Source organism: Heterodontus francisci, chromosome 18, assembly GCF_036365525.1.
Source record: "Heterodontus francisci isolate sHetFra1 chromosome 18, sHetFra1.hap1, whole genome shotgun sequence".
Classification (NCBI taxonomy): domain Eukaryota; kingdom Metazoa; phylum Chordata; class Chondrichthyes; order Heterodontiformes; family Heterodontidae; genus Heterodontus; species Heterodontus francisci.
Window position 1 is genome coordinate 19,350,161 of NC_090388.1, and position 22,714 is coordinate 19,372,874.

A 22,714-nucleotide genomic window follows, 5' to 3' on the forward strand; every position below is an offset into this window, starting at 1 on the left:
TGCCTGGAGTGGCTATAAAGTTCAATTCTAGAGAGACAGACTCTTCCACAGGCGCTGCAGATAAAATTGGTTGTCGGGGCTGTTTCACAGTTGGCTCTCTCCTTGCACATCTGTCTTTTTTCCTGCCAACTGCTAAGTCTCTTCGACTGGCCACTCTTTAACCCTGCCTTTTTGTCAGCTGCTATTATACACAGCATGTCAAGTTGTTTTTACTTCTGTGCTCAACCTGTTAAGATGTAAACATATAAAATAGGAGCAGGGGTAGGCCATTCAGCCCTTCGGACCTGCTCCGCCATTCAAAAAAAAATCATGGCTGATCGTCTAATTCAGTACCCTGTTCCTGCTTTCTCTCCATATCCCTTGATCCCTTTGGCATTAAGAAATATGATGGAGGAGGGAGATCACTTCACCAACAGGAGGTGAGACAGCTACTTGAAGGGGTCCAGTCACATGACCTAGAAGCCACCCTTCTTTAGCCTGTCTGATTTTGGAACAGTTTCAATTGAAGGGAAGAGCTTGTACAGGAAAGCAGCTACTTGGAAGGTGTGCACCTAGCTATCTCTGGGGCATGCCTGCAAGAAGAAGGAAAAAAGTCACAGTCTAAAAAACAGCAAGAAAATCTCTCTGCTAAAGCCTGGCTACCTGATCCGAACCCAACTAGACCTGACTACATGTGTTGGGTTCGGGTCAGGTCGGGCCGAAATTCCGAGTCCAGCATTCGGGCTCAGGTCAGGTTGGGCTGGACACTGCTTCCGGGAAATCATGGGATCAGGCTTACCCATGATTCCTCACAACTCCAGCTGCAGGAATCGCCTGCAGCCGGAATAGATAAAGGAAATTTATGTCGGGTCAGGTCGGGTCGGGTATGAAAAAAAATTAAAGGGCTCGGGCTCAGGTCAGGTTCAGGTTGGCTGTGGTCGGGTCGGGCCCAGGTCAGGTTTTAATTTTATAGCCGAGCCAGGCTTTACTCTCTGCCAGTTTCTCTCTTCGCTGAAAAGGGTGAAATCAGAAACTAAGCTGCCTCAGCTTATTTAAAGAAAATTTAAGAGAAGAGATTTCCTATGACTCCTATCCAACTTGGCATTTCCAGTCAGTTAATTCCAGCTTTGGACTTTATGTTCGTTTAAAAAAAAGGCTGTAGTTTCAACTGGGATCCCCATCAGTTTGCAATTAAGCTATTTTCTACTTGGTAAATGTCCTTGCCCTTTTGATGCTTTTACCTTTCCTTGTATGTTTGTGAGCATGCGTCGCAAATTTAACCCCCTCCCGAATTTAAGAGTGTGTGTTCATAAACCCTACTTCTTTTTTTTAAACTTTAACAACAGTGCTGTTGCGGTCCTTTAACAGTCAGAATTCACTAACTGAGGGAGTAGAGAGATATGCCATCAGGGTTCCTTTTTTTTTCAAAGGGAAAATTGAAATCATCATCTGCTGACAGGTTGTTGAAAATATCAAGAAATGTGTTTTCAAGATTAACTACCTGTTCGTAACAACCTTTGTTGCATCTGCTAATTAATGTGTAATCTTTAAGATATACATACATTGATTGTGATTTAAATGTTAATTCATGTTTAATTCATGTTGGTTTTGATTTAAGTGAAAAAAGTAAAATTTATAAAAGTGAAATCTTATCTGTTTGGTTTTTGGTTTCCTAAATTGGTGTCATTCAGTGGATTTGATTCTATTAGTTTGTTGGTGGTTTCCATGGGGATCATAACAAAATTGTGATTTTTGACGTTGTGCACTTCCCTACAGTAGATTTAATGCATAACGATGTACAAAAAAATTTATTGGTAGCTAAGTGAATTTATTTGGTGAGTGCTGAACCATACAGCCCAAGACAGCCAGCCAGTTATCAATTAACAGTAGCCAGCCGTATCCATAATCAGCCATCAGTAGCTAGCCAGAAAAACTATAGCCATCTAACCAGCCTGCAGCCAGCAAACCAAATATACCTCAACTCCATTTACCCATATCCTTTGAGACTTTTAGCTAACAGAAATCTATCGATTTATTTTTAAAATAAGATTTCCACTATTCTTTGTTAAAAAAATGCTTCCTGGATTCACTCCTAAATGACATTGACTAATTTTAAGAGTATGTCCCCTTGTTCTGGATTACCCCATCAGAGGAAATAGTTTCTCTGGATTTATGCCATGGAATTAATTTATCGTTTTAAACATCTTAGTTAGATCACCCCTCAACCTTGCTGGATGACGGGGGGAGAGGTGGGGGTGTGGGAGGATGGGTGGGTGAGCGGGGGAGGTGGTGAGGATGTGAGTGGTGGTGGTGGTTGCAGTGGGTGAGAATACAATGCACTTTCTTCATTAGTTAAATATCCTCCTTAATATGGGATGCCCCAAACTCTTCATGTTTAGTAAATTGGTTATTTTGATTGGTATCTTAATATACAAGACCTTATTTCAGCCAATTGCTCAATTTTATCCCACAGAGGAGTGATACTCCAAAATGTGACAAACATTTAATTATTTCTAATCATGCATGAAATGTGATAGAAATTGACATTTAAGATAACTTCCTGACACTCTGATAACATGTGTTTAAGGAATCTGCGATCTCTCAGGGGAACATAGGAAATGGAGTAGGCTATTCAGCTCTTCAAGTCTGTTCTGTCAATCAATTAGATCATGGCTGATATGCATCTTAACTCTATCTACCTGCCTTAGTTCCATAACTCTAATACAATTGCTTTTCAAAAACCTACCAATCTCAGTTTTGTAGTTTTCAATTGACCTAATCTGAACCTGGCTTTTTGAGACAAGAAAGTTCCAGACTTCCATTACCTTTTATATAAAGTGGTTCCTGATATCACTCCCCAAAAAAGCCGAGCTCTAATTTTAAGGCTATATCCTTTTTTTCTGGTCCCTCTCTCTTCTGGCTCATTTTTGATGTACATATCTTACTGTTTATACAATTCTCCGGAGACAAGATTCTGATAGCTTTGGAATAAAGTAGCCAAAAAGAAACCGCATAACACAAGCAGAGCTCCATGTAATTATATAGGAATATAGGAACAGGAGTAGGCCATTTAGCCTGTCAAGCCTGCCTGCTCCATCTTTCAATTAGATCATGGCTGATCATCTACTTCAATGCCACTTTCCCGCACAATCTCCATATCTCTTGATTTAAGTCTCCAGAAATCTATTAATTTCTGTCTTGAACATGCTCAGTGATTGAGCTTCCACAGCCCTCTGGGGTAGAGAATTCCAAAGATTCACCACCTTCTGAGTAAAGAAATTCCTCATCATCTCAATCTTAAATGGTCTGCCCCTTATGCTGTGATTATGTGTCCTAGTTCCAGACTCAGCCAGGGAAAACATCCTATCTACATCCACTCTGTCATGTCCTGTAAGAATTTTGTAAGTTTCAATGGGGCCACCTTAGAAGCATGAGAGGTGTTCTGATTGAAACATAGAAGATGCTGAGGGAATCTGCAGTATTTTGCTTTTATACTATTATTAAGATTCTGAGGGGGCCTGACAGGGTAGATACTGAGAGGGGGAATCTAGAACTAGGGGGCACAGTTTCAAAATAAGGGATTTCCCATTTAAGATGGAGATGAGGAGGAATTTATTCTCTCAAAGGGTCGTTAATCTTTGGAATTCTCCACTGAGAGCAGTGGAGGCTGGGTCATTGAATATATTCAAGGTTGAGTTAGACAGATTTTTGATCTACAAAAGAGTCAAGCATTATGGGGGAACAGGCAGGAGTTAAGTTTCAGGGTCGAGAGGTCGAATGGCTTACACCTGCTCGTATTTCTTATGCTCTTACATCCTGACTTTCAGTGAGCAAGTACGATTGCTAAAGGTGCCTCCTTGGAGCCATCCAGATCTGGACAGTTGGGACATGTTGGTGGTTCTGTGTTGGTCTCTGCTGAAGCCCAAGGCATTCCTGCACTAAGATGGCCGCCTTGCCGCCTGCACCAAGATAGAGGCACCACTCTCCTGCACCATGATGGCGACCCTGGCGGTGACGTATTTCCGCCGCCGCGCTGTGCAGGTTGGGAGTTAGGTGTCATGGCCCTGTGGGTAAGCTGGGCGCTGGGCCGGTGACCGAGAGAAGGTTCGAGGCACGGTCACCATGTCGGGAATTAACAAGTCGCTGGAGCTGCAGCTGCAAGTGCGGAACCAGACGGAGGAGCTGCGGGATTTCATGAGGGACCTGGACAGCTGGGAGAAAGATATCAAGAAGAAGGACGACGAGTTGCGGCGGCAGAGCGGCCAGGAGCCGGCCGTCGACCCGGTGCGTAGCCTGGGGAGCGGAGCAGGCCCGGGGTTCGCGGTCCGGTCTCTTCCCGTGGGCTTCCTGCTCCTTTACGGTCCCGTAAACTCTGCTCTTCCTCCAGCTTTCACCCCAGAGCATCGCTTGCCAGTTTTTAAACCTCTCTCCAAAGATTGAGTTAAAGTTGATCGTTTATGGTTTCCTGTTCCATTGGAATCTCTTTAAAAAGAGAGTTCACATTTATATAGCGCCTTTCACGACCTTAGGACGTCCCAAAGCACTTTAACAGTGTAGCCACTGTTGTAGGAAATACGGCAGTCACGATGCACACAGCGAGCTTCCACAAACAACAGTGAGTCAGTGAGCAGATAATTTTCTTTTTCAAAGTGATTTTGACTGAAGGTTAGATATTAGCCAGGATACTACAGAAAAGCCTCCCTTCTCGTTTAGTTTTTGTAAATCGTGTTTTGGCATCTTTTGTGTCCCCCTGCGAGGGTAGACAGGACTTCGACTTCATGTCTCTTCTGAAAAACGGAAACCTCTGACAGTGCAGCACACTGCTACAATGAAGTGCCAGGGTTTTATGCTCAAGTCATTGGGGCTTGAACCAATTTTTGACTCCACAGTGAAGGTGCTATCACTGACTGACAACTGATGCTCGGTGCATTACCTTTTTTCTTGCTTAAACTGCATTGAATAAGGGTGCAGTTATCTGCCATCTATATATTGCCATCAGTGTATATTAATATGTCTGCAGTGTTTACTCGGGCTTTACCTTACCTGTGACAGTCTGCAGCTGCACACTTCTATTGATATACAAATATATGAATTCGGAGCAGGAGTAAGCCTATCAGCCCCTCGGGCCTGCTCCGCCAGTCGACAAGATCATGGCTAATCTGATTGTAACCTCAACACCATATTCCCGCTTACTCCCGATAACCTTTCACCCTGTCGCTTATCAAGAATCTATCTACCTCTGCCTTAAAAATATTCAAAGGCTCTGCTTCCACTGCCTTTTGAGGAAGAGAGTTCCAAAGATTCACAACCCTCAGAGAAAAAATTTCTCCTCATCTGTCTTAAATGGGCGACCCCTTTTTAAACATTGAACCCCTAGTTCTAGATTCTTCCACAAGAGGAAGCATCCTTTCCACATCCACCCTGTCAAGACCCCTCAGGATCTTGTACATTTCAATTAGGTGCCTCTTACTCTTCTAAACTCCAGTGGATATAAGCCTAGCCTGCCCAACCTTTCCTCATAAGACAACCTGCCCATTCCAGATATTAGTCGAGTAAACCTTCTTTGAACTGCTAACGCATTTTCATCCTTCCTTAAATAAGGAGACCAATACTGTACACAGTACTCCAGATGTGGTCTCACCAATGCCCTGTATAGCTGAAACTATTCGATTCCCCTCGCAATAAACGATAACGTTCTATTAGCCTTCTTAATTCCTTGCTGTACCTGCATGCTAACCTTTTGTGATTCATGCACTAGGACACCCAGATCCCCCTGCATCTCAGCTCTGCAATCTTTCACCATCTCCCATGTGGCAGACTGGTTAAAAAAAAAAATCCCATGGGATCCAGGGAAATGCAGCAAGGTGGATACAAAATTGGCTCAGTGGCAGGAAACAAATGGTAATTGTTGACGTGTGTTTTAGCGACTGGAGGGCTGTTTCCAGTGGCTTTCTGCAGGGCTCAGTACTGGGTGCCCTGCCTTTTGTGGTATATATTAACGATTTGGATGTAAATGTAGGGGGCAAGATCAAGAAGTTTGCAGACGACACAAAGATTGGCTGTGTGGTAGGTAATGAGGATAGCTGTAGGCTGCAGGAAGATATCGATAATCTGGTCAGATAGGCAGAAAAGTGGCAAATGGAATTCAACCTGGAAAAGTGTGAGGCAAAAGAATACACGATAAATGGGAAAATAGTGAGAAGTGCAGAGGAAGTGAGGGACCTTGGAGTGAATGTCCACAGATCCCTGAAGGTAGCAGGACAGGCCGATAAGGTAGTTAAGAAGGCATAGGGGTCCTTGAGTACTGTGTGCAGTTCTGGTCACCTCGTTACAGAAAGGATGTAATTGCACTCGAGAGGGTACAGAGGAGATTTACAGGATGTTGGCAGGACTGGAAAATGCAGCTATGAGGAAAGATTGCATAAGCTGTGGTTCTCCTTGGAAGAAAGAAGGCTGAGGGGAGATTTGATTGAAATGTACAAAATTTTGAGGGGCCTGGATAGAGTGGAGGTGAAGGGCCTATTCACCTTAGCCGAGAGATCAGTGAGAAGGGGGCATAGAAACATAGAAAATAGGAGCAGGAGTAGGCCATTCGGCCCTTTGGGCCCGCTCCGCCATTCAAAAACGATCATGGCTGATCGTCTAATTCAGAACCCTGTTTCCGCTTTTTCCCCATATCCCTTGATCCCTTTGGCATTAAGAAATATATTTATCTCCTCCTTGAATATATTTAACGACTTGGCCTCCGCTGCCTTCTGCGGTAGAGAATTCCACAGGTTCGCCACCCTCTGAGTGAAGAAATTTCTCCTCATTTCAGTTCTAAATGGCATAGCCCGTATCCTGAGACTGTGACCCCTGGTTCTGGACTCCCCAGCCATCGGGAGCATCCTTTCTGCATCTAGCCTGTTTAGTCCGGTTAGAATTTTATAGGTTTCTATGAGATCCCCTCTCATTCTTCTAAACTCTAATGAATATAGGCCTAGTCGACCCAATCTCTCTTCATTCATCAATCCTGCCATCCCAGGAATCAGCCTAGTAAATCATCTTTGCACTCCCTCCATGGCAAGAACATCCTTCCTCAGATAAGGAGACCAAAATTGCACACAATACTCCAGATGTGGTCTCACCAAGGCCCTGTATAACTGCAGTAAGACATCCTTGCTCCTGTACTCAAATCCTCTTGCAATAAAGCCCAACATACCATTTGCCTTCCTAATTAATTAATTAGATTAAAAGTGATTGGTAGAAAGATTAGGGGGGAGATGAGGAAAAACCTTTTCACCCAGAGGGTGGTGGGGATCTGGAACTCACTGCCTGAAAGGGTATTTGAGGCAGAAACCCTCAATTCATTCAAAAGGAGTCTGGCAATGCACCTCAAGTGCCGTTATCTGCAGGGCTATGGACCAAATGCTGGAAGGTGGAATTAGAATAGGTGGATCATTTTTCAGCCGGCTTAGACACGATGGCGAAGTGGCCTCTTTCTGTGTCTTAAATGTTCTATGATTCTTAGATAATAAGCTGCTTTTTTATTCTTCCTGCCAAAATGGGCAATTTCACATTTTCCCACATTATACTCCATTTTGCCAGATCTTGGCCCACTCAACTTATCTAGATCCCTTTATAACCTCCTTAAATCCTCTTCACAACTTACTTTCCTGTCCATCTTTGTGTCATCAGCAAATTTAGCAAACATACCTTCGGTCCCTTCATCCAGGTCACTTATGGTAAATTGTTTAAAGTTGAGGACCCAGCACTGATCCCTGTGGCACACCAGTTGTTACATCTTGCTAGCCAGAAAATGACCCATTTATGCCTACTGTCTGTTTCCTGTTAGCTAGCCAATCTTCTATCCCTGTCAATATGAGGTCATTAATTATCCTATCTCATTGTACAATACCAGGTCTAGTACAGCCTGCTCTCTGGTTGGCTCCAGAATGTGATGCTCTAAGAAACTACCCTAAAAACATTCAATGAGCTCCTCATCTAGGCTAACTTTGCCCATCTGATTTTTCCTGTCTATATGTAGATTAAAATACCCCATGATTATCATGGTACTTTTCTGACAAGCTTCCATTATTTCTTCCTTTATACCCCTCCCTACCGCGTGGTTACTGTTGGGGGCCTGTACCCCACTCCCACAACTGATGTCTTGCCTTTATCATTTCCCATCTCAACCCAAACCGCTTCTACATCCTGGCTTCCCTCTCTATTGTGCTAATACCGTCATTAATTAACAGAGCCACCCCTCCACCTTTTCCTATCTTCCTGTCCTTCAATATTCGGGTCATCTGTGTCATCCTGCAGCCATTTCTCTATAATGGCTATCAAATCATACTTATTTCTATTTGCGCCATCAGTTCATCTGTTTTGTTTCAAATGCTACGTGCATTCAGATACAGAGTCTTTAGTTTTGTCCATTTATCAGTTGCCAGCATTCGCCAGAGCTGGCGGGCAGCCATAAAGACAGGGCTAAATTGTGGCGAGTCGAAGAGACTTAGTAGTTGGCAGGAAAAAAGACAGAGGCGCAAGGGGAGAGCCAACTGTGCAACAGCCCCAACAAACAAATTTCTCTGCAGCACCTGTGGAAGAGCCTGTCACTCCAGAATTGGCCTTTATAGCCACTCCAGGCGCTGCTTCACAAACCACTGACCATCTCCAGGCGCGTATCCATTGTCTCTCGAGATAAGGAGGCCCAAAGAAGATTTATTATTTTTGTAACCTCTAGCCTTATCTGCTGATTTACTCTTAGATTTGTACTCTGTCCTTTCCTGTCACGGTCTGTTTATCATTTCCCATATTAATACCTTGCTCTCTTACATTGTCTCTACTCTTTAATTTACCACATCTTCCCAAATTTGCTCCCTTTCCCCCACTATTTAGTTTAAAACTCTCTCTACTTCCCTAGTTATGTGGCTCACTAGAACATTGGTCCCTGCACGGTTTAGGTGTAGACCGTCCAACGGTATAGCCCCCACTTTCCCCAGTACTGGTGCCAGAACCCACTTCTACCACAGCAGTCTTTGAGCCATGCATTAATTTCTCTAATCTTATTTTCCCGACTCCAATTTGCATGTAATCCAGATTTTATTACCTTTTGAGATTCTGCTTCTTAGTTTGGTGCCCAGCTGTTCATACTGACTATACAGAACCTCTTTCCCTGACCTGTCTATGTCGTTGGTACCCACATGGACCAGGACAGCTGGCTCCTCCCCCTCCCACTGTAAGTTCCTCTCCAGCCCTGAGCAGATGTCCTGTACCCTGGCAACAGAAACTTCTGGATTCTTGCTCTTGGTCGAAAGAACTGTGTCTATCCCCTGACTATACTGTCCCCGACTACCACTACATTCCTATTAACTCGCCACGCTTGAGTAGCTTGCTGCATCAAGGTACCATGGTCAGTTTGCTCATCCACCCTGCAACCCTCGCTGTCATCTATACAAGCTGAAAGAACCTCAAACTGTTGGACAACTGCAAGGGCTGAGGCTCCTCCATTTTTGCCTTCTCGATCCCCTTACCTGTCTTACTCGCAGTCACATCCTCCTGTCTCTGACCACTGACCAAGTCAGAAGACCGTATCCTGTGGGGTGTGACTGCCTTCTGGAACAAAGTGTCCAGATAACTTTCCCCCTTCCTGATGCATCGCAGTGTTTGTAGCTTGGCCTCCAGCTCAGTGACACTGAGCCAAAGTTCATGAGCTGTAGACACTTACTGCAGACATATTTGCCATGGATCACACTGGTGTCCATGAGCTCCCACATACTGCAGCTGCAACACATCACCAGCCCTGCCATCCTTATTGTGTTTTAAATATTTAATTAACTAATAGGAAATACTCACCAGACAATGTAATTATCTTTACTACTATAGTAAATAAAACTTCCAATTACTAAAATTGCCTCAGTTTTTGAAAAATTAGAAAAACTAACCAACGAATCAACTATCTGTTTTTCCGTGACGTCACACTTTGATTTTTCTCAGACATCGGTCTGTCCACTCTGGACTGGACTGGCTAGCTGTTCGTGGCCTCTGGGTCTCGCTGTTTCCTGCTGTCGCTGTTTTATGGCCTCCGGGTCTCGGGCTCTCTCGCTGCTTCCTGACGCCACTGTTCTATGGCCTCCGGCTCTCGCTCTCTCTCGCTGTTTCCCTTTGCTGCTGCTATTTTGTCGCCTTGGGGGTCTCGCTGCTTCCCACTGCTGCTGTTTTATGGCCTCCAGGTCTCACTATCTCCAGAGAATCCCCCTACTTAACGCATCACTAATACATTCTGAGGGAAATTTACTTTGTCTTGACTTTCTGTGAGCAAATGGCATGATTAAAGGTGCTTTCTTCTAGCATCCAAGTCTGGGAGAGTTGAGTAGTGGTGGTCCTGTGTTGGTCTGTGGTCAGGTGAAATGGAGTTTGCTCTGGTATCCAAATGTTGGTTAACTGTAACATCTTGATGCATATCAGATGGAATTGTTTGCTCTCTCAAAGCTTTAAGAATTGTTTAACACCTGAATTACATTGTAGTTATATTAGTGTGAAATCAAAATAGGTTTGCATCAATATAAGATGTGAAAAATAAGTCAAGTTTGTGTATTTGGTTAAATGTGGCTCATTGCACTTATAAAATTTACAGACTTTACCACCTGTAAGAAATCGAAATTATAAGAAGACAAATAAAAAGACTGTTTCTCGGAACAATAGAAAAAACAAAGAAAATAAAGCGATGAGAATAAAATCCTATGACTATAAATCTTGGGAAAAGTTTGATGTGGTAAGTTGTGAATATGATTTTGATAGGGGAGGGGAGATGGCGGCATTGTGTTAATGTCACTGAACTACTAATCCAGAGGCCCAGGCTGATGTCTTGGGGACACGGGTTCAAATCCCACCATGTCAGCTGGTGGAATTTAAATTCAATTAATTAATGATTCTGGAATAGAAAGCTAGTCTCAATAATAATGCCATGAAACAATCATCGATTGTTGTTAAAAACTCATCTGGTTCACTAATGTCCTTTAGGGGAAGGAAATCTGCTGTCCTTACCTGGTCTGGCCTACATGTGACTCCAGACCCTCAGCAATGTGGTTGACTCTTAACTGCCCTCTGAAATGGCCCAACAAGCTACTCAGTTTTCAAGGGCAATTAAGGATGGGCAACAAATGCTGGTCTTGCCAGCGCCGCCCACATCCCATGAAAGAATAAAAAGGATCTATTTCTGTGTAATTTCAATTATTGCTTCAAGTATTTGCCACTTTCATTGCTTTGTGAATCTTTTTATAGAGATGGTCCCTTTTGATCCATGTATCCAGTGCCATATGTTATGTGGCAGTCCACTTTTATTAGACTGGTTTAGACTATATAATAAATATGCTATAGAATAATTGAACAGCAGCAAGAAGTAATACAGTAGCTTGGACTTTATTTTTACAGAAGTTTTACTCACTTCTGCCATGGGTACAAAATAAGATTTGAGACATTTTCTAATACTAAAACTGGTCTAGTGTTCATGCTGTAACTTTTTTTCTACTTGTTCCTGGGATGTGGGCATCGCTGGCTAGGCCAGCATTTATTGCTGATCCCTAATTGCCCTTGAGAAGGTGGTGGTGAGCTGCCTTCTTGAACTGCTGTAGTCTGTGGGGTAGGTACACCTACAGTGCTGTTAGGAAGGGAGTTCCAGGATTTTGACCCAGTGACAGGGAAGGAATGGCGATATAGTTCCAAGTCAGGATGATGTGAGGCTTGGAGGGTAACTTGCAGGTGGTGGTGTTCCCATGCATCTGCTGCCCTTGTCCTTCTAGGTGGTAGAGGTCGCGGGTTTGGAAGGTGCTATCGAAGGAGCCTTGGTGCGTTGCTGCAGTGCATCTTGTAGATGGTACACACTGCTGCCGTGTGCGTCGGTGGTGGAGGGAGTGAATGTTTATGGATGGAGTGCCAGTCAAGCGGGCTGCTTTGTCCTAGATGGTGTCGAGCTTCTTGTTACACATGAGATAGTCCATGGAGTTGCAAGGGAGTATCTACACATACCCTGCAGTAAATTGGTGAGCAGGGTCTTTGGGATTATAAGCCTGCTTATTCCTTTTGACCTCAGAGTCCAGGGAATGAATGAATGATAAGTGTCATACATTGACAGAAAGCTATATATCTTACTGAGATGATGCCTTTTCTGAAGTTCTCTCCATAGTTAGAATGGGAATTTTATGATTCTTTGTTTTTCCTTCCTTGTTCTCCATGTCCCTCAACCCTGGAATACTGAGCCCAGATGTGGTGCCCCTGCAGCTTCCTTGGCAGGAGTCTATACCAAGGATGAGACTAAAGAAAATCCTGGCCCAATTTGCCAGTGTCACACCATATAATACATGTATGCATCGAGTTATTTGGTGTTGCTATTTCTTGGAATGTAAAATACCAAATAACCACAAACTGTGATATACTTGTAATATTTTTAAATTATATTGTCGTTGTTAGTTACCCTGCTATAAAGAGATGAACATTTTCTATTTGTCAACTTCACTAATTTAAAAAAAACTCTAGGAGTAAGGTGAAAGGAACAAATATTAATCACACTTGGGGATTAAATTGATCTTGCATTTGTCCTTATGCATTAGGACAAAGTATTGGAAGAACTGGATAAAAATGACAGCACTTCTGAGCCTGACACGGAAGACGAGGAAGTAGATGTAGAGAAAGCGCTTTCTGAGAAAGAAAAGGTATATTACAAAGATCTCTGACAATCATGTGAATAGCTCATGAGAAGAAATGAAGTTCTGCTGGTCAGAATTATGAATCAGTGCTGCCAAGTCTTAGTTTAAAAAAAAAGTGAATGCAATCTACATTTGCTGCAGTTACAGTCACTTTTAGCACTGCCTCTCGGGAGTAGAATGCTATCAAAATGTCCTTCAAAAAGACCATTTGTAAAAAAAAAAATAAATTAATGCATTGTTAATTAAAGATAAGATTAAAAAAAGATATGCCTAAGGAATCTCAGTAAGAATTGGAACTCACAGGGAGCAAAGGTTAGGAAGTGGACAGAAAATCAGACTGCATGCTTGTGCTTTCCCAACCTGTGCTCCTTGCAAATGCTGTTTTTCAGCGGGAGTATCTGATTGCCGATTTCTCCCTAATAGATCAGGAAAGAATTGTTTGGCAGATCTGTTATTGGTCAGTTGCTAGTTACTCACCTTACAAGACAAACCAGCACTCAACCTTTGATCTACATAGAGGGACTGTGTCATTTAGTACTGAAAATCTGCTTATTTCTGAAAATAACTATAGTAAGCTAGGAAGAAAGAACAAAGAGCTTGCATTTATACAGCACCTTTCATGGGCTTGAAGTCCCAATGTACTTTACAGCCAATTAAGTACTTTCAAAGCATAGTTGCTGTTGTAATGTAGGCAAAGGCAGCAGCCAATTTTCTCACAGTAATGTTAGCAATGAGATAATGACCAGGCAATCTGATTTTAGCGATGTTGTTTGAAGGATAAATATTGGCCAGGACACCGGGGAGAACAACTGTGCTATTCTTCAAAATAATTTCATGGGATCTTTTATGTCCATATCAGAGGGCAGGCGGGATGCCAGTTTTATATCTCATTTGAAAGCTGAAACCTCTGACACTGCAGCATTCCGTCAGTACTGCACTGAAGTACCAATCTAGATTATATGTGCAAGATTGGGGTTTGAATTGACAATCTTTTGAAAGGCGAAAGTGTTACCTCTGAGCCAAGGCTAGAGAAGGATCCACTGAATAGGTCATCTGGCCAAGTCTTTTCTAGTCATGTGATCTGCCTGGACTAAACAGTCTTCTGGCAGTGTGAGATCTTTAACACTCAAGATTTTCTCTTGGGTTTTGAGGGATATGGGGGGGGTGGTGTTAGGAAAGGTTAGTGTTGTTTCTACCAACTTTACTTATAGGGGGTGTTATATTCCCTGTAGTTTGCCCTAGTAGGGCTCTCTTCAGTTCCTGGAGGGGGAATCTTTCCAAAACGTTTTGCAAATTGTTTTTAATTGGGATTGTTCAGTGTTCATTAAGCTGCTGTTATGTGAAGTTAAATGCTGAAGAAAAACAAACTTGCATTTTATGTAATGCCTCTCTCAACCTCAGAACATCCCAAAGCAGTTTATAGCCAGCAAGATCCCACAAACAGCAACGTAATAACCAAATAATTTATTTAAGTGATATTTAGCCCACCACTTACAGGAGCAGAACCTTTAGAATCTTAAGCCCACTCATTGCTTTTTAATATATTATAGATTGTCTATATTGAGCATATTTTACTGTAGAATCTCCGTCCCAATGCATTTCTACTGACAAGACATGCAATATTAAAAATGCGTTGGGTGAACAATGCTACACTGTCAGGAATTGCATTTTGTTTGAAGCTGTGATGCCCCCTACATCTTCCAGAGCATTTTCTATCACATTCATCTTGTACATTCTTTCACCACAAAGCAGACTAAACTGATTCCCTTGGGGTTAGAGTTAACAAAAAAAACATTAGTTCTAAGTTGCAGTTAGTACTTTGATGTGAATAATTATTTTCAATCAGGCTGGCCACAACCTCCCATGTGGACTTGGTGTCATATTGTTTTCCTCCAGTGAGTGGATCAAATGGGACCTAATGATAAGTATACTTGATTTTTTTCATGATAGGGTAATAATTACTTCAAAGAAGGGAAATATGATGAAGCAATTGAATGTTATACCAGAGCCATGACAATGGATCCATATAACCCGGTCTTTCCTACAAATCGTGCATCAACTTTCATAAAAATGAAAAAGTAAGTAAAGCAGTAAAAGTTTTGTACCTTTACAAGAAGAGACTGAGTTTATTTCTAAAGAAATGTTTGTATTTCACATGGCTAGCCCATGAAACCGAGCTATTCTTATTGAAGTACAAGTAGAATTGGCTACAAGGTACACAGAGTACATTCTGATTTCATAAACTGATCCCGATGCTTTATAGTTCATACAAACCTCTGAAAGCCATCCAATTAAAATTTTCCTATGTAGTTATATGTAGGTCCTTAGTGTTGATTAAGACTATGTATATTGAACCATAATGTTGAAATCCTTGTCTGCTGAGAATGTTTGTTCGAATATTAAAACATAAGTCTCCTGTTGTCTACTTGCATTTTTGGCTTACTTCAATGAAATCCTTATCCATGTCATTGAAGAACAGTACCACTACATAGCCTCATTTGTTTTTTGATCTTCTTAATCCTTTGCGAAGAAGCAAATTGTGGAATGAGCTGTGGTGTAACTAGTCTGTTTCTAATGTAGGTATGCTGTTGCAGAATCAGATTGCAATTTGGCCATTGCACTGGACAAATCCTTCTTGAAAGCTTACCTTCGAAGAGGTGCTGCTCGTATGAAAGTGAACAACCTTCAGGGTGCAATAGAAGGTTAGTAATTTTAAACAGTTTGATTAAGAATTGAAAGTGCTATGAAGCTCTTCCTGATTCTATTTACCATTTAGTCCTTTGAGAACTGAAGTACCTGTTACTTCCTGTTTAAAAATAAATACAGATTTGCATTTTCAATTTGTCATACTTGTTCAAAAAGCTGCACATCCCTTAAATATTTGTAGATTTCTACTGACCAGTTCATTTATTTTCCTCTAACACTTCAGATTTTGAAATGGTGTTAAACTTGGATGCACAAAACTTTGAAGCACAGAATGAACTCAGAAAAATAAATGAGGTAAAATTTAATTCATTAGTTCAAACATTCTGCCCACACTTGACAGGCATTCTATTGTGTATATTTTTAAAATTAATGCAGATTTATAACATTTCAGTTACACCTTTAACAAAATCAGTTTTTCTTGTGAGCATTGTTAAACTGAAGAACATTACAGTTGTGGAAAATGATAGTTGGTGTATTTGTAAAAGTGCATATGTTGCCCTGCTGAGGGGGTTTTATACGTGCAACTTTTAAAACATATGCTGAAGTTTTGCTGTATTTAAGTTTAAAGTTGTGGGAATTCGAGACAACAGCTGGGTATGGATAAGTAGTTGCCTGAAGGGTAGGTAAACAGCGGGTACTTGAAGGAGTTAAAGTGGGGTGGGGGAATGGACTGAATGCAGCACCCTGGAAATAGAAACAGTACTCAGCAGGTCTGGCAGCATCTATGGAAAGAGAAACAGAGTTAATGTTTCAGCTCTGACCTTTCTTTAGAACCTGAGTTGTATACTGATTTTAAATTTGATTTAGATTCAGAATGTCAATGCATGCTGAAGCCTGGGGGCTTGAGTTGCTGCATTCCCCAAGTTTTGTTAAAGAGGCCAAACTAATGTATTTGCATCACTACATTATAGCTCTCTGGATACAAGAGTGTCTGTATGGATGCTATTCTGATAAATTTATGATGGAGAGTCTTTTTCCCTTTAATTTATTATTTTATAACATTACTTTCCTCCTTCCATTTTTCCACTTAAAGTCGACCTTGAAAAATGTCATTTGAGCCCAATCTTAAACATTACCTGACGTCCATGTGTAACGTTTTTAATGGTTAGCTGACTGATGTTTGGGGGATGAAGATCTTTGTTCATTTTATTTCCTCTGTAACCTAGGATACTGAAGTCATTTCATAGCACTCCTACTGTTGTCCTGGTGGGGGTTAGCTAATTTCGCATAGGCTGAAAATTGAACTTGGGGATCTGGCCTCCACAGTTCAGTGCTACACTGGATACTGCTTTTACTCAGTAAAAGTTCCCCACCTGGGGAACTTAAAACATTTTAAAAGTTGTCTCAACTAAACTTGAGGTCCTACCTTTTTTTAAAAAAAATAAATAAATTGAATAAAGTTATTGGTAACCCTGAAGCTCCAGTGAGAAGATGGGGTTGTAAACTTCAATAGTAATCACTTTTTACATTGCCCATGGTGCATTCCTTGCGTCTACCTATATGTGTTTAGAAGGGCAAGATAATATAATGGTTATGATAATGAACTAACAGCCCAGGAGACTTGTTCAATCCCACAAAGGCAAGGTGTGAAATTGAATTTAATAAAACTGGTTATTCGTGGCTAGCATGAGATTTTTGTAAATAAAGAACAAATTAGCTCACTACTTTCCTTCAGGAAAGTGAACTTAGTCACTCCTACTTCATCTGACCTACACAGGTTCTCAGTCGGATACTACGTGGTTCACTCTTAATGTTGCCTGAAGTGGCCTGGCAAGTCATTTGCTCATTCGAAGAACGCTCACTATCACTTTCTCACGGACATTGGAAATTTAATGTTGCCAGTGTTATTTCTAAGAACAAATATATATTTTAAAAAAAAAGCTTTTGTCAGAGCATTCAGGATCACAAGCGCCTGTGCAATATGAGCAATTCTTTTTGTATTGCAGAGTGGTTCCATAGGTATGGAGGGTGATGACCACAGTGACGGGCACCAGCCCAGTTTTCTCAACTGTCCTTTCCTGTTAGTAGAGTTAGCAGCCCCAGTTTGAACAACCTGTTTTTCTCTCCCACATTTTTTAATGTATGGATTTTTCAATTTGGGCATTTGCTAATATAAAATGTGTGTGCACATTCTTTTAAAGTTGGGGTTAGCTCAAGAAGGGCAATTCTACTTAGCTAGTTTGTAGATGTTTCTCCTAGGAAGCATTCAACACACATTTCTGAGACCTCCCAGCCATCCCCGTTCTCTTTCCCCCCCCCCCCCCCCCCCCCCACCCCAACTGTCTGTTACCAGTTGGAGAATGGAGTGCATGTTGCAGAAGATAACTAAGGGTATAGGAGAATGCGATTTGTTATATTTTTGTGGAAAAATACAGCCTAGATGTAAATTACAAAATAAGTACGAGGGTGAATTAATTGATGACCAGTTTGAAGCAAGCACAAGCATGCAGGTAGAATGGGCTGAGTGGATTTACCCTGTGCAATTTGTTAATTGTACTTGTCCTTATCAGGCTGTAGCGTCAGAACAATATAGTAAAGATCAGAATCAATCGTGCAGAAATGGAGAAATGGATGCCAAAGAAGAAACGAAGCTGACTGGAACACAAGCAAAACAGCAAGCAATTTTTGAGAAAGACTTGGTATGTTTATGCCCAGTAACTAAATCGGTTCAAAATGCCAGCTGGAATACGATACAAATATGGCTGGGGTTAGCTGGTCAGGCAACTATAAATATAAAAGCAAAATACTGCGGATGCTGGAAATCTGAAATAAAAACAAGAAATGCTGGAAATACTCAGCAGGTCTGGCAGCATCTGTGGAGAGAGAAGCAGAGTTAACGTTTCAGGTCAGTGACCCTTCTGGCCCTTTATTTCAGGCAACTATTAAGCCTGGGTTATGCCACATTTTTGTTGTAGACTAGCTAGTTCAGAAGTTGGCTGTAGTTTGATCTACAAGTTGCAGTGGAAAACATTGATTCGTGAGTGCTGAATCTGTACTGGTAAAGAATCAAATAATTGTGCTGGCTTCAAGCTGACACCAATAAAAAACGAATCATAAGTGCACTGTGTAATCCAGGTCTACTAATATACCCTGAATGTGTCTGTAGACCTTGTCAAATTATAGCATGGGGTCTCAGTCCACCTGTGGCATGAGTGACGGTTGAAGTTACAAGAAAGCCCATGCAGAATTATAGCACTTAAGAACATCCTTAGGAAGTGTCAACAATTTTTAAATCGTGTAGATTTTTGATCTGATGTACATTCTGTCCATTTCCAATGTTAGAAATTGGTCTTACAGCTTTCAGTTTTTATAAATTTAATGTTTTCATTACAGGGCAATGAGTACTTCAAGGAAGGAAAGTATTTGGAAGCAATTGAATGCTATACCAGAGGGATGGCAGCAGATGGCACCAATGCACTTTTACCAGCGAACCGGGCCATGGCTTATCTTAAACTTGAAAAGTAAGTTTTGCTTTGGAGGTGCGAGGCATCACTGAATTTAATTGTGTCAAATGAAATTTAATTAAATTACACCATTCAATGTTTCACTATAAATGTTCAGTATTTAATATTCCATATTATGTATAGTCATGGCTGAAACCATTTGATAACTGGTGATTTTAATAATGTTTTAGTTGACCATTAGGCATTTTCAAATGAATCCATATTAACTTGATAAGTACAATAGCATTATATAGCTGAAGTGTTGGCAACAATCTAGGTACAGGTTTTCTGAATTGTAATACAGTTTATTGATACCTGGTATTGTAATCCAGTCAAGTTCTAATGGTTATTTAATGGTAGTTCTTTAACCAGGTATTTGTAACATATGTACATTGATTAGTACATACCTATCTAAGCCATTTTTCTTTCTTTATACAAACAAAGGATGTCGAAGGAAAACAATGTTAACTGTTGTGTTTGAATCAGCACTGACACGAGTTCTGACCCTTAACTGCGCTGGATTTACCCACGTTCTGATGTGGAATTCCAAAATTTAGACGTCTTTGTTCAAAGCAGACAGATTTTAGTCACAAAGCATGCGTCTTTGCAGTTGGCCATTGTAGCGTGCCATAGTTTGAAGCCTAACCTGTCCTATGTTTTTAGGGACCACGGTAGTCACTAGATTGTAGTTCGAATTCTGTTGTTTCAATTCTTTTATAATTAATGCTCCAACTTCTCAAAACATGGCAATAAATTGTGACTTAGAAAGTGAAGGAGACTTTAAATCTATAAACATACCAAATATTGAAATGGAATATGCCAAGTACTGGAATTGAATACCTTAGCATATGCAGTATGTTCCTAATGTAACATTAATGAAAGCAGTATGTTTTCAGAATCAATTGTTCATGACAGTTCTGAGCCAGTTATAAATATTTTAGATTTGCAGAGGCAGAATATGACTGTTGCCAAGCAATCTCACTGGATAATACTTACTCCAAAGCCTTTGCACGAAGGGGAACTGCCCAAATGTGCCTAGGGAAGATGAAGGAAGCAAAAGAAGGTGAGATTGGTACAAAGCTTGCAAAACCAAAATATAAAAAAAATTGTTAAATTGTGTGACATTTGTAACTTTATATTTGATTATTATCTTGAGCAGAAACCAACTGGTAGTCAAGGGATTTATCTTATATATATTGAAGGGTGGCGGGGGAATAATTGGAGGAGGAGGAGAAGCACTTTGAAATGAATATTGTTAGAGTGCACCTGTTCCTTATTGGTATCATTTTGAGAGTAATGGAGGCTGGCAGTGTTTTTTCCTGCTAATACAGCTGTCAAATGTTGTCGAAGTAGATTGATGTGTACATGGAATGACATATGCACAGAGCTTATCTTACTGAAACATAAATGCTGATTACATTTTTAAGAGTTGAATATCCCCTTGACTCTCCACTAATTTTTTTTCTGTAACTGTTCCTTTTTAACTGCCTGAGCACTTAATGAAATAATCAAAAGCAATCAGCTTATGATTGTAAATCCCTGATAACTCATTCAGACAAATATTTGTTTTGCACCTCTAATAGAACCAAAATGTAATCTTTCCTATGGCCCATAATTTATGAACATTGCATATTGTACTCAGCCCATGGTTACAAGCGCAATCTTCAGTGATGATCGCTGTTAAATCCATAAATCAAAATTTTAAATTTTTTTTGTTCTAGTCTGAAGCAATGTTTCATGTAAATTTGGTAACTATTTTAGGTAATGTTTTGCTTCATGGGTTATGTTTTATTCTGTTCGCTAATATTGGAACAAATGTTTGTTTGCAAACAAAGGGACTTATGTTGACTTCTTCACTGGTCTAAGTGAACAAAATTATACCCTCAACTTTATTAGACATCGGTAATTTTGACCGTTTTTTGTATTTTTTCAAAATTATTTTATAATAGATTTTGAAATGGTACTGATGCTGGAACCAGGAAATAAGCAAGCTGTAACTGAGCTTGGAAAAATAAACAAGGTAAATTTGAAAATATTCAGTTGCTTTGTGTTAAGATTATGTGGGAGAATGAAACCATTTAATAGCATTTTGGAAACCACCACCTGTTAAATAAAATAAGGAGCAAAGAAGAATAATACTTTTAAGAATATTGGACATTTTGAGAACTTTAAAACTTATGTTTTATTTGCAAGTAAAGTATCGCTCCTGCCCAGGTTTTCATTATAAGGTAGCTTCCTGGAGAGTGCGTGCAGATGAACCACAGACTGCAGCTTCGGGTTCAAAGTGTTTGATCAGAATAGAATAAGATGGTCAATGAGAATTGGTATGAACAGGGAGGAGAAAAATGAAGCATAATCAGATGGAAACTCCCTTCAACTCCTTAAAACCTACCTCCTTAACCAAACCTTTGATCATCTGACCTAATATCTCCTCCTTATGTGGCTCAGTGTCATAATTTGTTTTATAATTCTGTAAAGTGCCTTGGGATATTTTATTACGTTAAAGGCACTACATAAATAGGTGTTGATGGGTGAAAATTGTAATATTGCATCAAACTCATTAGAAACATGTTAAATTTTTTGAGCATAGTAAGGCTAATTGCCCTTGAATTACAAGTTGGCAGATTGAGAGGTTGCTGTACATTTATTAAGCCTCTAATTATAATGTTTTTTGTTTATGGAATTGTATAGGAACATGCAAGGTAGGGTGGGTGAAACAAAATTACAAATAGAAAAATGGAGTTCTGTGTATGACTGAAGATTAAGAATTGTGCAACAGCCTGGTGGTAATACTGCACTAGCAATACAGAAGTTAGAGTTCAAATCCCAACATGGCAAGCTGTGAGGCTGAATTCAATGAATCTGTTAAGTAGTGGATCAGCACCAGAAAATAGTCATGAAAATTGTCAGATTGCTGTAAATATCCAACTGATTGGTAAAGTGCATTTCAAATATTTACCTTCTTTGTTCAAGGAATTAAATTTGCAAGGGGCCACAACACAGCAGAAATCTTTAGAAAGCAAAGAGGAAGGCAGGAGACTAATCAAACCAATCGATAAACCACCCCATCTAAGATCTACTGTAAGTCTTGAACCATCAAAGTTGACTTTCAAAGGTGTTTATGTTTCCTAGTTGATTGTAGTTTCTACATGCAGGAATTACGAGTGTACATGGACCAACTTGGGTGTCTACTGAACTTGATATTTTAAACTGAATTTAAGATTTTTATTTCGAGTTTTGTAAATAGGGAGTACAAAGTATCTACACACTTAAAGCAAATCAAAGTAAAATTACTGGAAATTATAGAAAGATAACTAACATTGATCATTATTGGATGAAATTTCAAATAACGTTATCGAGTTCCCTTGTCTATACATCCAAAAAGCTTAGTTATTACCCTTTTTGATAGTGTTACTGTATCAAAAGCCGAGATGGCGGCATCCAGGGCGGTGGACGCGTAAGGCTGGGAGAGGAATTCACCACAGAGAGAGGGTGAACAGCTGGCAATCTGCAGAAAGAAATGGTGATGAAGACCCTGCCAGTGGTTGCCAAGCTTGGCCAACTGGACAGGAAGGCCACATGGCTGTGTTCGGGGAGCCTGTCCACGGCGGCGATCAGGAGGAAGAGTGGCCACATGGTCCCGGGTGCGGCTCCCGCTCACTCGGCGACTCCACACTGTTTCCACACAAACTTTCTCCACAACTCCAGCTCAGCTCCCGGATCCCGATCGCAGTAGCAGTACATCATTGTAAAAGGGACAATGGTGGGAGCTGATGAAATGTTTTATTACCTGCTCACCCCCTTGCCCCCAGCCCCCTTCCCAGCTCCCCCTCCACCCCTTCCCACCGCACCCCTTCTCGCACCCCTTTTTCCCCCACCCCCCCCCCCCCCCCCCCCAAC

The 22,714-nt window shown here is 40.9% G+C and overlaps 1 protein-coding gene across 3 annotated transcripts in view; it reads left to right on the forward strand.

Moving 5' to 3' along the window:
- Window positions 1-4,020: 4,020 nt before the first annotated feature.
- rpap3 (RNA polymerase II associated protein 3) overlaps window positions 4,021-22,714 on the forward strand; it is a 61,630-nt gene continuing 42,936 nt past the window's right edge. The window contains exons 1-11 of one of the 3 annotated variants that reach the window (XM_068050370.1): window positions 4,021-4,263; window positions 10,598-10,735; window positions 12,570-12,671; window positions 14,616-14,743; window positions 15,246-15,367; window positions 15,595-15,665; window positions 17,882-18,010; window positions 18,705-18,832; window positions 19,756-19,877; window positions 20,764-20,834; window positions 21,788-21,895. In XM_068050370.1, coding sequence (XP_067906471.1) covers window positions 4,102-4,263; window positions 10,598-10,735; window positions 12,570-12,671; window positions 14,616-14,743; window positions 15,246-15,367; window positions 15,595-15,665; window positions 17,882-18,010; window positions 18,705-18,832; window positions 19,756-19,877; window positions 20,764-20,834; window positions 21,788-21,895 — 1,281 coding nt within the window. In that variant the 5' untranslated portion in view covers window positions 4,021-4,101. The remainder of the gene's footprint in view (window positions 4,264-10,597; window positions 10,736-12,569; window positions 12,672-14,615; window positions 14,744-15,245; window positions 15,368-15,594; window positions 15,666-17,881; window positions 18,011-18,704; window positions 18,833-19,755; window positions 19,878-20,763; window positions 20,835-21,787; window positions 21,896-22,714) is intronic. The other 2 variants (XM_068050371.1, XM_068050372.1) reach the window with 2 other exon arrangements.